Source organism: Pelobates fuscus, chromosome 1, assembly GCF_036172605.1.
Source record: "Pelobates fuscus isolate aPelFus1 chromosome 1, aPelFus1.pri, whole genome shotgun sequence".
NCBI classification, from domain to species: Eukaryota; Metazoa; Chordata; class Amphibia; order Anura; family Pelobatidae; genus Pelobates; species Pelobates fuscus.
Window position 1 is genome coordinate 380,679,605 of NC_086317.1, and position 14,423 is coordinate 380,694,027.

The window sequence follows — 14,423 nt, forward strand, 5'->3', positions numbered from 1 at the left end:
GTTGTAAGGCCCCCTGCGGCTATTGTGGCGCAGCAGACCAGAATGTTAAATTCATGCACAAACAAAAATAAAGAATTTAAAAAAAAAAAAAAAGAGGGAAAGGAAAAGGAGAGAAAACACAATTTGATTGCAATATTTAAATCCTATTTATTTAGGTAATTATTAATCAGAGTATTTCCAATAAAATACTTCAATAATATTAAAAAAAAGTATCAGTTTAAGTACTTAAAAAAAAATACTTTCAAAAAAAGTACTAACGTAATAATGTGTTGTATTATCAAATGACGCCTGTTGTCTATGTCAGATCAAGTAAAATGTTCAAACAATAATCTGTCTCCCTTACTAGTATTCTGAACGGCCACCACAAGGAGGCAGAGTGAGTAATCCCTACAAAAAATAATAATGAGAATAGGAATTGGTAGATGGACAAGGCTGTTCCCTAATTAACGCTATAAATAAAAGACTTGTGACACTTGTGATACCTATATATTTCTGATCCAGCAGAGCAGAAGAAAGGGTTTTGCTTGTATACTGAAAACTCTTGACAAAGTTTCCAAGCAAGGTCAATCACATTAATGAGAGAGGGAGTGAAGAAGGCAGAATCAGTGGGGGAGGGGTTATACAATAATACCCAGACACCTATGAGATAGCAGTGCTAGAAAGATGAACCATAAATAAGTAAGAATCTAAAAACTTCTAAAGCAAATAAATATATTCTATTTATAATAACTAAATATAAATATATATAGATTATAAAATGTATAAAAAGGTGATGGAGTTTAAGCAGGCATGAGATAGGCATAAGGCTATCCTAGCTATAAGATAAGGCCAGGAACGAATGAAAGTATTTAGAAAATTGGGCAGTTTAGATGGTTCGAATGGTTCTTATTTGCCATCACATTATATGTTTCTATGTCTCTGAGCTCACTGTGGTGGATTGATACTATTGTGTCCTTGGGCCACCACTTGATTTAATATCAAGCAATTTAAGAATGGTTGATATAAACTTGCAGAATTGTGAGAATTCAACGTCAAATAAAAATTAAGGCCAAAGTAGCGAAACAGGAAGCATATCTAGCTTAAATGTACATTCTGGGCACCACGGTTATTTCTGTGTTAAGAGTGCTTTAACCCCAAAGTATTTAAGCTCGCACCTGCACTTAGAGTTTGAGGCTTCAATCAGTAAACACTGAACTCAGTGCTGCTAATAGGCTGTGAGTGTCAGCTGACGCTCTCAGCCAATCAGTCAGAGGCGGCTCTCTAATTAGGCGGTTTAGGCGGCCGCCTAAGGCCTCGCGCTGGCGGGGGCCTCGCGGCCGCCTAAACCGCCTGTTGGCAGAGTGTGTCAGGTCCTCGGTCACTGACCGAGGACCTGACACCAGGAGTGGGCCCGGCGGCTTGCCCGGTATGCCGCCGGGTGCGAGGCCCCTCCTGGCTGCCCGGCCACCATCGCAGACACTGGTCTGCAGCTCCGCAGTGTGCAGAACTGCAGACCATGTGACTCGCAAGAATTGGCCAATCAGAGCGTTGCCGCGGGTTACCACGGCAACGCTCTGAAATCTCGCGAGACTACACGGTCTGCAGCTCTGCGGAGCTGCAGACCGGGAGCAGTGGCCACCGGACCACCAGGGAGCCCACTGGACCACCAGGGAAATCAAGGTAGGCTCACCATAACCCCCCACAACACTCAGCCTCAACCCCTCAGTCACCATCTCCACACCACCTCCCTCACCATCATCACCCCTAGCCACCACCACCCCCACCACCCTCAGCATCACCCCCTCAGTCTCACCCCCAGCCCCCCTCAGCCTCACCCCCACCCCCCTCAGCCTCACCCCCCACCAGCCTCACCTCCCACCACCCTCAGCCTCACTACCCCTAGCCCCCACCACCCTCAGCCTCACCCACCCTCACCATCACCCCCACCACCCTCAGCCTCACCCCCACCACCCTCAGCCTCACCTCCCACCACCCTCAGCCTCACTACCCCTAGCCCCCACCACCCTCAGCGTCACCCACCCTCACCATCACCCCCCACCACCCTCAGCCTCACCACCCCCCACCACCCTCAGCCTCACCTCCCACCACCCTCAGCATCACTACCCCTAGCCCCCACCACCCTCAGCCTCACCCACCCTCACCATCACCCCCCACCACCCTCAGCCTCACCACCCCCACCACCCTCACCATCACCCCCACCACCCCTAGCCCTCACCATCACCCCCCCACCACCCTCAGCATCACCCCCCACCACCCTCAGCATCATCCCCCACCACCCTCACCCTCATCCCCCACCACCCTCACCCTCATCCCCCACCACCCTCACCATCACCCCCCACCACCCTCAGCCTCACTACCCCTAGCCTCACCCACCCTCACCATCACCCCCCCCCACCCTCAGCCTCACCAGCCTCACCCCCACCACCTTCAGCATCACCCCCCTCACCATCACCCCCCACCACCCTCAGCCTCACTACCCCTAGCCCCCACCATCCTCAGCCTCACCCCCCCACCCTCACCATCACCCCCACCACCCTCACCATCACCCCCCACCACCCTCAGCCTCACCACCCCTAGCCCCCACCACCCTCATCCTCACCACCCCACCACCCTCAGCCTCACCACCCTCACCATCACCCCCACCACCCTCAGCCTCACCACCCCTAGCCCCCACCACCCTCAGCATCACCCCCCCCACCACCCTCAGCATCATCCCCCACCACCCTCACCCTCATCCCCCACCACCCTCACCCTCATCCCTCACCATCACCCCCACCACCCTCAGCCTCTCCACCCCCCCACCACCCTCAGCCTCACAACCCCTAGCCCCCACCATCCTCAGCCTCACCCCCCACCACCCTCAGCATCACCCCCCACCACCCTCAGCATCACCCCCCACCACCCTCAGCATCACCCCCCCCACCACCCTCAGCATCACCCCCCCCACCACCCTCACCCCCCCACCACCCTCACCCCCCCCACCACCCTCAGCATAACCCTCCCACCACCCTCAGCATAACCCTCCCACCACCCTCAGCCTCACCCCACTCTCACTCTCACATTACCCCCCTCTCACTCTCACATTATCCCCCCTCTCACTCTCACATTACCCCCTCTCACTCTCACATTACCCCCTCTCACTCTCACATTACCCCCTCTCACTCTCACATTACCCCCTCTCACTCTCACATTACCCCCTCTCACTCTCACATTACCCCCTCTCACTCTCACATTACCCCCTCTCACTCTCACATTACCCCCTCTCACTCTCACATTACCCCCTCTCACATTACCATCACCCCCTCTCACATTACCATCACCCCCCTCCCTCTCACATTACCATCACCCCCCTCCCTCTCACATTACCATCACCCCCCTCCCTCTCACATTACCATCACCCCCCTCCCTCTCACATTACCATCACCCCCCTCCCTCTCACATTACCATCACCCCCCTCCCTCTCACATTACCATCACCCCCTCCCTCTCACATTACCATCACCCCCCTCCCTCTCACATTACCATCACCCCCCTCCCTCTCACATTACCATCACCCCCCTCCCTCTCACATTACCATCACCCCCCTCCCTCTCACATTACCATCACCCCCCTCCCTCTCACATTACCATCACCCCCCTCCCTCTCACATTACCATCACCCCCCTCCCTCTCACATTACCATCACCCCCCTCCCTCTCACATTACCATCACCCCCTTCCCTCTCACATTACCATCACCCCCCTCCCTCTCACATTACCATCACCCCCCTCCCTCTCACATTACCATCACCCCCCTCCCTCTCACATTACCATCACCCCCCTCCCTCTCACATTACCATCACCCCCCTCCCTCTCACATTACCATCACCCCCCTCCCTCTCACATTACCATCACCCCCCTCCCTCTCACATTACCATCACCCCCCTCCCTCTCACATTACCATCACCCCCCTCCCTCTCACATTACCATCACCCCCTCCCTCTCACATTACCATCACCCCCCTCCCTCTCACATTACCATCACCCCCCTCCCTCTCACATTACCATCACCCCCGCTCCCTCTCACCACCCCCCCTCCCGCTCCCTCTCCCCATCGCACCCCCCGCTCCCTCTCCCCATCGCACCCCCCGCTCCCTCTCCCCATCGCACCCCCCGCTCCCTCTCACCATCGCACCCCCTCTCACCATCGCACCCCCTCTCACCATCGCACCCCCTCTCACCATCGCACCCCCTCTCACCATCGCACCCCCTCTCACCATCGCACCCCCTCTCCCTCTCACCATCGCACCCCCTCACCATCGCACCCCCTCTCCCTCTCACCGTTACCCTCCCCTCTCCCTCTCACCGTTACCCTCCCCTCTCCCTCTCACCGTTACCCTCCCCTCTCCCTCTCACCGTTACCCTCCCCTCTCCCTCTCACCGTTACCCTCCCCTCTCCCTCTCACCGTTACCCTCCCCTCACCCTCTCACCGTTACCCTCCCCTCACCCTCTCACCGTTACCCTCCCCTCACCCTCTCACCGTTACCCTCCCCTCACCCTCTCACCGTTACCCTCCCCTCACCCTCTCACCGTTACCCTCCCCTCACCCTCTCACCGTTACCCTCCCCTCACCCTCTCACCGTTACCCTCCCCTCACCCTCTCACCGTTACCCTCCCCTCACCCTCTCACCATTACCCTCCCCTCACCCTCTCACCATCACCCTCCCCTCACCCTCTCACCATCACCCCCCCCCCCCTATACACACAACACACTTCAAGCAGCTACCCCATACACATAGGGTCTCAGACAAAAACGCAAACATGCTCACAGAGACATACATTCACACACACAAGGATACTCTATGTCAGGCACGTACACAGGTAGACAGTGCATCAATGTGTATATGTGACACTTTTTTGTTAGTGGGGCCTCATGTTTGCATTTCGCCTAAGGCCTCATAAAGTCTAGAGCCGCCTCTGCAATCAGTAGCTCCCCTTTCACAGATACACATATTTAGTTTCACGTAGTTTTGTAGATGGGGAGCAATTGATAGCCAACACATTCAGTATATCACAAGCACCCAGTCTGAGGTGCCTTGTATCAATCGTAAATGAGGAGCAGGACTGACGTGCGTCAGATTTAATTAAGACTTTGGAGTTAAACCATTGGTTAACAGTTTAAACATTGAAGGTAAACCAACATCTGGGACTTCCTCTTGTCACAAAAACTTTACTCCATCGAAGCTGCTATAGTGTTTCTTAGTCAGTTATGCTTCCATCTTAGCCAATTTATCCTTAAATTTAAAATTCACATTGAATTCATTTGAAATTCTCACTTTATTACATAGCCCTGCACATTTCTATTAACCCGTTCTTAAATAGTCTGATATTAAACCAAGTGGCTTGGGACCTCCCCACACCATAACAACTTAATTCAGAGGAAGTTGTTGTAGTATTCCATTTTGGTCTTAAATATAAAATTCACTAAGAATTTACTTTGGTGAATAACCCTGACAGCGTTTACCCAGCATCTAAGATCTGCTGCCATTGAAAATGCCTTAATTACTTTTTTTACAATATCAATTTCTATTTTGGTCAACCTGGACAACACAGAATGGCTGCAACGGTTGGCCTAACCCAAACTTTAGCAGGTCAGTGAGAAACTCACAATATTTGGTAGGTTTCTAAAGAAGGAGACAAAAGGGTGGGAATGACTCCTATGCACAAATCATACAATGTTCACTGCCTTGATCTACCGAATAATATGACTAGGTGCAATCAAGCTCATAAAAAAGGCATATACATAGAAAGAATAGGAGATCTGGGGAGCATGGATACATGATGATCCTTATACATAATCACATACATCACTGCAAGCCCCATGTGACACATCCGAGTGTATTGGTGGTTGGTGCTGGGTCAAACCATTCCATTTTCATAGTTTTGCTAATCATGGAGGAGATGGAGTCAAGACTCCTAAGAAAGCTTCAAGGGAAGACACTGGTTCAGCAGTGTGCAAGGAATTACGCTCCTGATACGCACGTGTCTTCTTGGGTGATGTAGATGTTTTTAATTGTCTGAATAAAGCATAATTTACGGTGAGCACTAGGGTATTGTGATCTTATTTTCACACAGATTCAACACTGCTCTATGAAACTGTCCATATGAATTGATTATTAAACTATGGAGATTTTAAATTCGTGTTTTTATGGATTTAATTCTTTCTGTGATCTCGCACTAATGTAATACAAAGTTGTGTTCTCTGGCATTTGGTGTTGGTTAAAATACTGGTACTTGGGTATGTTTTATAGAGACTGAGTCCAGCAGTATTATATTTTGCATTTATTGAAAGTGTTATGTAGTTTTTCAGCCCTTGTAGCCTAAGGCATTTTGCTATTTAGATTTTATTTCTTTTCTGATTTTTAATCTTTATTTTTAATGTTGATGGATCCATCACTGTGCTTTTCAGAGTTGCTGGTTTGAGTTACAAATTTATCCAGAAACACTGTTTAGTCATTTGCTCCTCTTTCTGAGAAAGCTTGTCTTTTATGATCAGAAAAAGGTTTACAGCATTGATCTGCAAAAATAGCATGCCTAGGTGGGTCAAAACAAAAATACATATACAAAGTATGAAGAGATACAGGGAGCAAGTACACATGAAGATCCTTATACACAATTACATACATTATCCACACTCACAGAGTAAACAAATAATGTACTAATAACAACCAAACCATGTAGAACAGGAATGTGATTACCTCTCCATCAGATGTTGCTACCATTGAATGATGTGAGCCACAAGCCACGCTAACAACTTTTTTGCTTATTAAGTTAGTGGAAACTTGAGAAGGAGTCAGTGCTTGGTTGGTCGATCCATTGCCCAACTGGCTATAGGCATTATGGCCCCAACTGAATATGTCACCCTCTGTAGAAAAACAAATGTTGCATCTCATGATTATGATGGTTATGCCCCAACTAAGGAACGATCAAGATAAACATTACTGTATCAGATTTATTTAAGATATTTTTGTGTATAAATATATTAGTGGATTCTTAGAAGGGTTTTTTTCCCCATACGTGGGTTCTTTTGGCGTTTTCCTACTAATCCTTATCTATAGTTTATACAATACAGCATACACAATATCTGCTAGTGTTCTGTTCAATAACAGTTGTCAAATTCACGAGATGCCAAGACTGAAAAATATTTAAGCATGATTCACATCACATATAAAGTTGAGAATATGCAGGATCATAAACAAATGATGTGTATTCATATCAGTGTTTACTTTTCACACACAACTATAGTTATTCAAATATTACCGTAGATAAAGTCTGAAGAGATATCAAAAGTTTGTATTGTTTACTTAATATAAAAAGCAGATTTCAATACATATACACATACATACATACACCTATGAAGCAGCTTTGGTGTATAGATCATGCTCCCACAGTCTCACTGCTCAATTCTCTGCCATTTAGGAGTTAAATAACTTTGTTTATGCAGTCCTAGTCCTAACCTAAACACTTCCTGTAAAGAGTCAACTTGTTCCTTTATTGTAAATTCCTTTATTGTAAATTCTGTTTAATTTAAAAATTGTTTTCTCCTGCTCTGTTAGTGGGGAGTATAATCATTGCCTTCAGGCATTTCCTTGCAAACACTGCCTTTTCACACAGAAAGCGCAGTGTTTACATTGCCCCTAGGGACACCTCCAAGTGGCCACTCATCAGATGGCCATTGGAGGTGCTTCCTGGGGCAGGTGCTGCACAGTAGGCAGCACTGCCATTCAGCGTCCCCACGCTCTGCATGGGGATGCTGAGTTTTCCTCATAGAGATGCATTAATTCAATGCATCTCTATGAGGAGGTGCTGATTGGCCAAAATGTTGCTTGGCCCCGTCCCCATCCTGCCTCCTTGCAGATTTTAGCCAATCCAATGCTTGGGAGGGAGAGGGGGAAGAGCCACCTAAATGGTGGATTTAACAATATAGGGTCAGGAATGCATGTTTGTGTTCCAGACCCTATAGTGTTCCTTTAATAGCTTGCAAGACCCTGCAGGAGCCTCCTGTGTGTGATTAAAGTTCAATTTACAGAGCAGGAGATGAAAACTTTTAAAGTAACTTACTCTTTGATTGAAATTGAAACCATTTTTTTACATGCAGGCTGTGTGAGTCACAGCCAGGCGAGGTGTGGCCAGGACTGCATAAACAGAAACAAAAATGATTTAACTCCTAAATGGCAGAGAATTGAGCAGTGAGGCTTCTGAGGCATGATCTATACACCCAAACTGCTTAATTAAGCTTAAGTTTTTTCATGACTATAGTATCCCTTTAAAGCGGCACTGTCATGCCGAACTTACCTTTCCTCAATCTCTTCCTCTTCTCCCCCTCTCTCGGGATCTGTTATTCTTTTCTTCTTGTCTTCTTTAGTTTTCTTTAAAATCATAAGACAAAGTAGGGACTCTGTCTTATGGAGGATTCCTCCGCTTGACCAGCTCTGACCAGCGGAGGAGCAAAGTGTGCTTCATTTCCGCTGGTCAGAGCAATTTTCCCATGATCCCTAGCTTTCCTCCCTGTTCCCACAATGCTTCCTGTCAGTATTGCCGAACGTCCTGTCACTTAGACAGAACGCCGGCAAAACTGCCGAATTGCATCCTAACAGAATGAGAAGAGTTTCTCCATTGGTGTTAGGATGCAATTCGGTACTTTGTTTGTATCGGGATTTCATTCTAATGAATGAAACTCCGATCCTATTCATTGCCGTGGCTGCATCTTGCAGCCGCTTAGTAGATAACTTCCTAATTCCCACGGTATCAGGGAGCCATCTACTAAAAGGCTGAAAGACCTGAATTGGTCTTTCAGCCAACTTTACTAATACTAAGTAAAGATGACTTAGTATTAGTAAATAATATGCCCCTACTCGCTATATCGCGAGTAGGGGCATGTCTAGTAAGCAGTGAGCAGCCTGTGGGGGGGACCTGGGGGGCTTATGAAGTGGTGGGGAGCTCTGCTCCCTGCCGCTTCTATAGTTACATATTACAAGGAGGGAGCTGCATGCCGGTAGCTCCCTCCTTGTAATAAACTGAACGAACAAACGAACACTGATACTCAGTGTTAGTTTGTTCATCTGATTTTTTCTATTCATTCATTCGTCTGTCTGATGAATGAATGAATAGATGAAATTCCCGTTCGCATGTCCAGGTGTTTCACTGGGCATGTGCGGGAATCTCAGAGTCTGTGTAGTGTGGGTAGATGACGTGTCCTACAGGGACTTCACCTACCCACACAAAGATGGCGGCGCCCTGAATATAGATCGGGGCAGAAGATAAAGAATTAAAAAGAGGTAATCTGGAGGGCTTAGGGGCATTTGGGGGTGACTAGGGGGTCGATTGGATGTAGTTGAGGCGGGAGGGGGGTTAAAAAAAAAACGGAATTCGGCATGACAGTGCCGCTTTAAGCAGTGTTCAGGCATAGAAAACACCTACAGGGGGTCATTTAACAATGGCGGCGGCAGCAGTGTAAATTGGACAAATGGGATTTAAAAGCAATTCCAAGTGGTTTACTCATTGAACAAATTGCTGTTTTTAAACCATTGTGCAGTGCAATTTCTTTATGAAATCATGAATGAAATTCAAAAATGTACCATCTCAACTGTAAATAATGTCAACTTCAAATGGTAGTATACAAAGTAAGTCCAAACGGCCTGAATCAGCCATGGTTTGGGGTATGATAGCGCAGGGATTCTAAATCAATTCCTGGACTCGCTTTAAAACAAAAAGATTATCCTACTGGTTGCAAAGTAGACTTAACCCCTTAAGGACCAAACTTCTGGAATAAAAGGGAATCATGACATGTCACACATGTCATGTGTCCTTAAGGGGTTAAAGGACCACTATAGGCACCCAGACCACTTCTGCTTAATGAAGTGGTCTGGGTGCCAGGTCCCTCTAGTGTTAACCCTGCAGCTGTAAACATAGCAGTTTCAGAGAAACTGCTATGCTTACACTGCAGGGTTAATCCAGCCTCTAGTGGCTGTCTCCCTGACTAGAGGCGCTTCCGCAATGTACACTGAGTAAATCACACTTATTTGACGCTGGACGTCCTCACGGACCTCCAGCATCAAAATTATCCCCATAGGAAAGCATTACTTAGGTTTGAGTGCGCAAGCGCCTCTGGCCGTGCATGCACTTTCGGCTCCACTCGAAAGCGGACGTCGATGGAGGAGGATAGGTCACCAGCACCGAGGCAGCCTGGCGCTGGATTAAGGTAAGCAAATAAATGGTTAATTAACCATTTATTCGCCGCGGAACGGGGCCCTAGTCCCTGTATTCCTAACGCTATAGTGTTCCTTTAAAAAAATACCCACTTGATTCAAAATACAGTAACATACTGATTTAGCTCATTTCTTTTTATTACACACCTACCAGACGTAACAGCCACAACATGCGGACCACTTCCACAGTTCAGACTGACTATTTTCTTTCCACAAAGAGCATCAAGTCGTCTTGGTTCAATAGTACTTTGAGCATCCCCGATCCCTAAGCAGCCACTGCTGTTGGTTCCGATAACAAAAACCTGCAAATCATTTATTAAAACTGTAAGTAACTCAAATCTGTGATTTAATTAAGAAGTGGAAAAAAACATTATAGTTTCTTTAGGGAATCCACACTGCATGGTGGCTGACAAATTGTGCATTACAGTGTATAATATACAGATGACATCATTGTAGGGGGTTTGAAAACATAATCCAGCTTTTGAGATAGAAAGAAAATAGAGAATATCCAAAAAAGAGGGCATTCATAGGACTTGTATTACGGTCGTTATTTATGCAAGAGAGAAAGTTTTATTAAAGATAAGCACTCGATGCATCTTGGCTCGTTAAACACAAATCTCCTAAAATAAGTCTGGGAAGAACTAAGATACCATGTATTTGTTAGTGTGGAATTCAGGTACTGTGTTCAATCCCTATTTCCTCCAACCTACAAAACACAGTTTGCTTTTGTTCTAGAGATTTAAAAAAAAAAAAAAGGTTAGAGTATATTAAACAAATAAGAAGAAGTCAGACTGAAATTCAAGAAGTAAAAGTTTAAAAAAGCTTGAAGAGTAATTGGCAAAAATGCAAATACATTTGAATTAGGTGCTTTGGGATCATTTCCTCAAAATGTTATTTTCTTTTATTTCACACTTTTTTCTGTGAGGTTTTCTTAAATAACGGATTGTAAGCGTTTTGGAAATAAATAGGCAGTTTTTAGATGGATAATACAGGTTTAGCAACAGTAAAATACTATTAGAAATTAGTTCATGACAAATAGAGCATCTTCACAATTCCCATGCAATTCTCCAAATTAGTTCTGGTCTTTCTTCTGCAAAGATGTTAATTAATTTCTCAATTAAAGGACCACTATAGGCACTCAGACCACTTCAGCTCAATGAAGTGGTCTGGGTACAATGTCCCTCAGGTTTTAACCCTTCAGATGCAAACATAGCAGTTTCAGAAAAACTGCTATGTTTACATTTGGGGTTAAGCCAGCCTCTAGTGGCTGTCTTCCGGGCAGCCACTAGAGGCGCATCTGCGACGCTGGAGGCATATTATGCCTCCATCACGCAGAGCGTCCATAGGAAAGCATTCCGCTCCGCTGACGTCGGCGGGGGAGGAGAGGTAAGAGAGCCCGGCGGTGGAATAAGGAGAGTAACTGAAGGGGTTTTAACTCTTCAGAAACGCGGGAGAGGGACCCTGAGGGTTGGGGGCACCCTCAGGTTACTATAGTGTCAGGAAACCCAATTTGTTTTCCCTGACACTATAGTGATCCTTTAATTATGATCTCTTGGATCAAGTTACCAATTAACTATATCACGTTAAAGCGGCACTGTCATGCCGAATTCCGTTTTTTTTTTAACCCCCCTCCCGCCTCAACTACATCCAATCGACCCCCTAGTCACCCCCAAATGCCCCTATGCCCCCCACATTACCTATTTTTTATTCTTTATTTTCTGCCCCGATCTATATTCAGGGCGCCGCCATCTTTGTGTGGGTAGGTGAAGTCCCTGTGGGACACGTCATCTACCCACACTAGATAGCCCTGAGATTCCCGCACATGCCCAGTGAAACACCTGGACATGCGAACGGGAATTTCACCTATTCATTCATTCATCAGACAGACGAATGAATGAATAGAAAAAATCAGACGAACAAACTAACACTGTGTATCAGTGTTCGTTTGTTTGTTCGGTTTATTACAAGGAGGGAGCTACCGGCGTGCAGATCCCTCCTTGCAATATGTAAAGACAGAAGCGGCAGGGAGCAGTGCTCCCCACCACTTCATAAGCCCCCCAGGTCCCCTCCTCACTCTATGGGGGTCAATATGACCCCCATAATAGCACAAGGGAGATTAAAATCTCCCCAATGCCCCACTGTAAAAAAAAAAAAAAAAAAAAAAAAAGGTAATAAGGGGGGGACGGGGGACCTACTGTCCTCCCCCGCCGGCCCCCACCCCTGGACGGCGTGTGGGGGCCATAATGGGAATGAGGGGGGACCTACTGTCCTCCCCTCAGGCCCCCACCCCTGGGCGGCGGGTGGGGGCCATAATAGTAATAAGGGGGGGGGGGACCTACTGTCCTCCACCCCCCGGCCCCCACCCCTGGGCGGCGGGTGGGGGCCATAATATTAATAGGTGGGGGGGGGGACCTACTGTCCTCCCCCCCCGGCCCCCACCCCTGGGCGGCGGGTGGGGGCCATAATAGTAATAGGGGGGGGGACCTACTGTCCTCCAGCCCCCGGCCCCCACCCCTGGGCGGCGGGTGGGGGCCCTAATGGTAAAAGGGGGGGGGACCTACTGTCCTCCCCCCCGGCCCCCACCCCTGGGCGGCGGGTGGGGGCCATAACGATAATGGGGGGGGACCTACTGTCCTCCCCCCGCCCCCACCCCTGGGCGGCGGGTGGGGGCACTAAGTAAATTCCCCCCCCCCCCATATCAAGGTGACTAGGAGTGCCCAAGCCCCTAGTCACCCACCCCCCACCCAAATAAAAAATGCCCCTACCTACCCCCCTCACCCTAAAAAATAGTGAGGGGGGAATAAAATTGCTAACCTGTAAAGTAAAATTAAACTTACCATTCGACGTCTTCTTTTTTCTAAAATCTTCATTTTCAGCCCCAAAAAAGGCCAAATAAAAAACCATCATAGCCGTCGAACTAAAAATAAAATAAAAAACCCGAGCGCAAAAAAAAAAACCCGACGAAAAAGAAAAAACCCGAGCGCACAAAAAAATAATCCATCTTCACCCCTGGAGGGCTCCGCGCAGACTGAGCTCCGCAGGGCGGGGCAAGGCTTATAAAGCCTTGCCCCGCCCTGCAATTAGCCTAAGAACACTCTGATTGGTGGGTTTAAGCCAATCAGAGTGCTCTTTGTCATTTTACAAGCGTGGGAAAGTTCTTTGGAATTTTCCCACGCTTGTAAAATGACACAGAGCACTGTGATTGGATGGATTTCAAGCCATCCAATCACAGTGCTCTGTGTCATTTTACAAGCGTGGGAAAATTCCAAAGAACTTTCCCACGCTTGTAAAATGACAAAGAACTTTCCCACGCTTGTAAAATGACACAGAGCACTGTTATTGGATGGCTTGAAATCCATCCAATCACAGTGCTCTGTGTCATTTTACAAGCGTGGGAAAATTCCAAAGAACTTTCCCACGCTTGTAAAATGACAAAGAACTTTCCCACGCTTGTAAAATGACACAGAGCACTGTGATTGGATGGCTTGAAATCCATCCAATCACAGTGCTCTGTGTCATTTTACAAGCGTGGGAAAATTCCAAAGAACTTTCGCACGCTTGTAAAATGACACAGAGCACTGTGATTGGATGGATTTCAAGCCATCCAATCACAGTGCTCTGTGTCATTTTACAAGCGTGGGAAAATTCCAAAGAACTTTCCCACGCTTGTAAAATGACACAGAGCACTGTGATTGGATGGATTTCAAGCCATCCAATCACAGTGCTCTGTGTCATTTTACAAGCGTGGGAAAATTCCAAAGAACTTTCCCACGCTTGTAAAATGACAAAGAACTTTCCCACGCTTGTAAAATGACACAGAGCACTGTGATTGGATGGCTTGAAATCCATCCAATCACAGTGCTCTGTGTCATTTTACAAGCGTGGGAAAATTCCAAAGAACTTTCCCACGCTTGTAAAATGACACAGAGCACTGTGATTGGATGGATTTCAAGCCATCCAATCACAGTGCTCTGTGTCATTTTACAAGCGTGGGAAAATTCCAAAGAACTTTCCCACGCTTGTAAAATTACAAAGAGCACTCTGATTGGCTTAAACCCACCAATCAGAGTGTTCTTAGGCTAATTGCAGGGCGGGGCAAGGCTTTATAAGCCTTGCCCCGCCCTGCGGAGCTCAGTCTGCGCGGAGCCCTCCATGGGTGAAGATGGATTATTTTTATGT

At 47.3% G+C, this 14,423-nt stretch overlaps 1 protein-coding gene across 6 annotated transcripts in view; it reads right to left on the bottom strand.

The window, feature by feature from the left end:
• The window catches only part of RCBTB2 (RCC1 and BTB domain containing protein 2), a 101,290-nt gene that overhangs the window by 58,921 nt on the left and 27,946 nt on the right, over positions 1-14,423 (bottom strand). For all 6 annotated transcript variants that reach the window (XM_063426017.1, XM_063426014.1, XM_063426016.1 and 3 more), the window contains 2 exons: positions 10,396-10,546; positions 6,735-6,901 (listed from right to left, as the gene is read on the bottom strand). In XM_063426017.1, the coding sequence (XP_063282087.1) occupies positions 6,735-6,901; positions 10,396-10,546 (318 nt within the window). The remainder of the gene's footprint in view (positions 1-6,734; positions 6,902-10,395; positions 10,547-14,423) is intronic.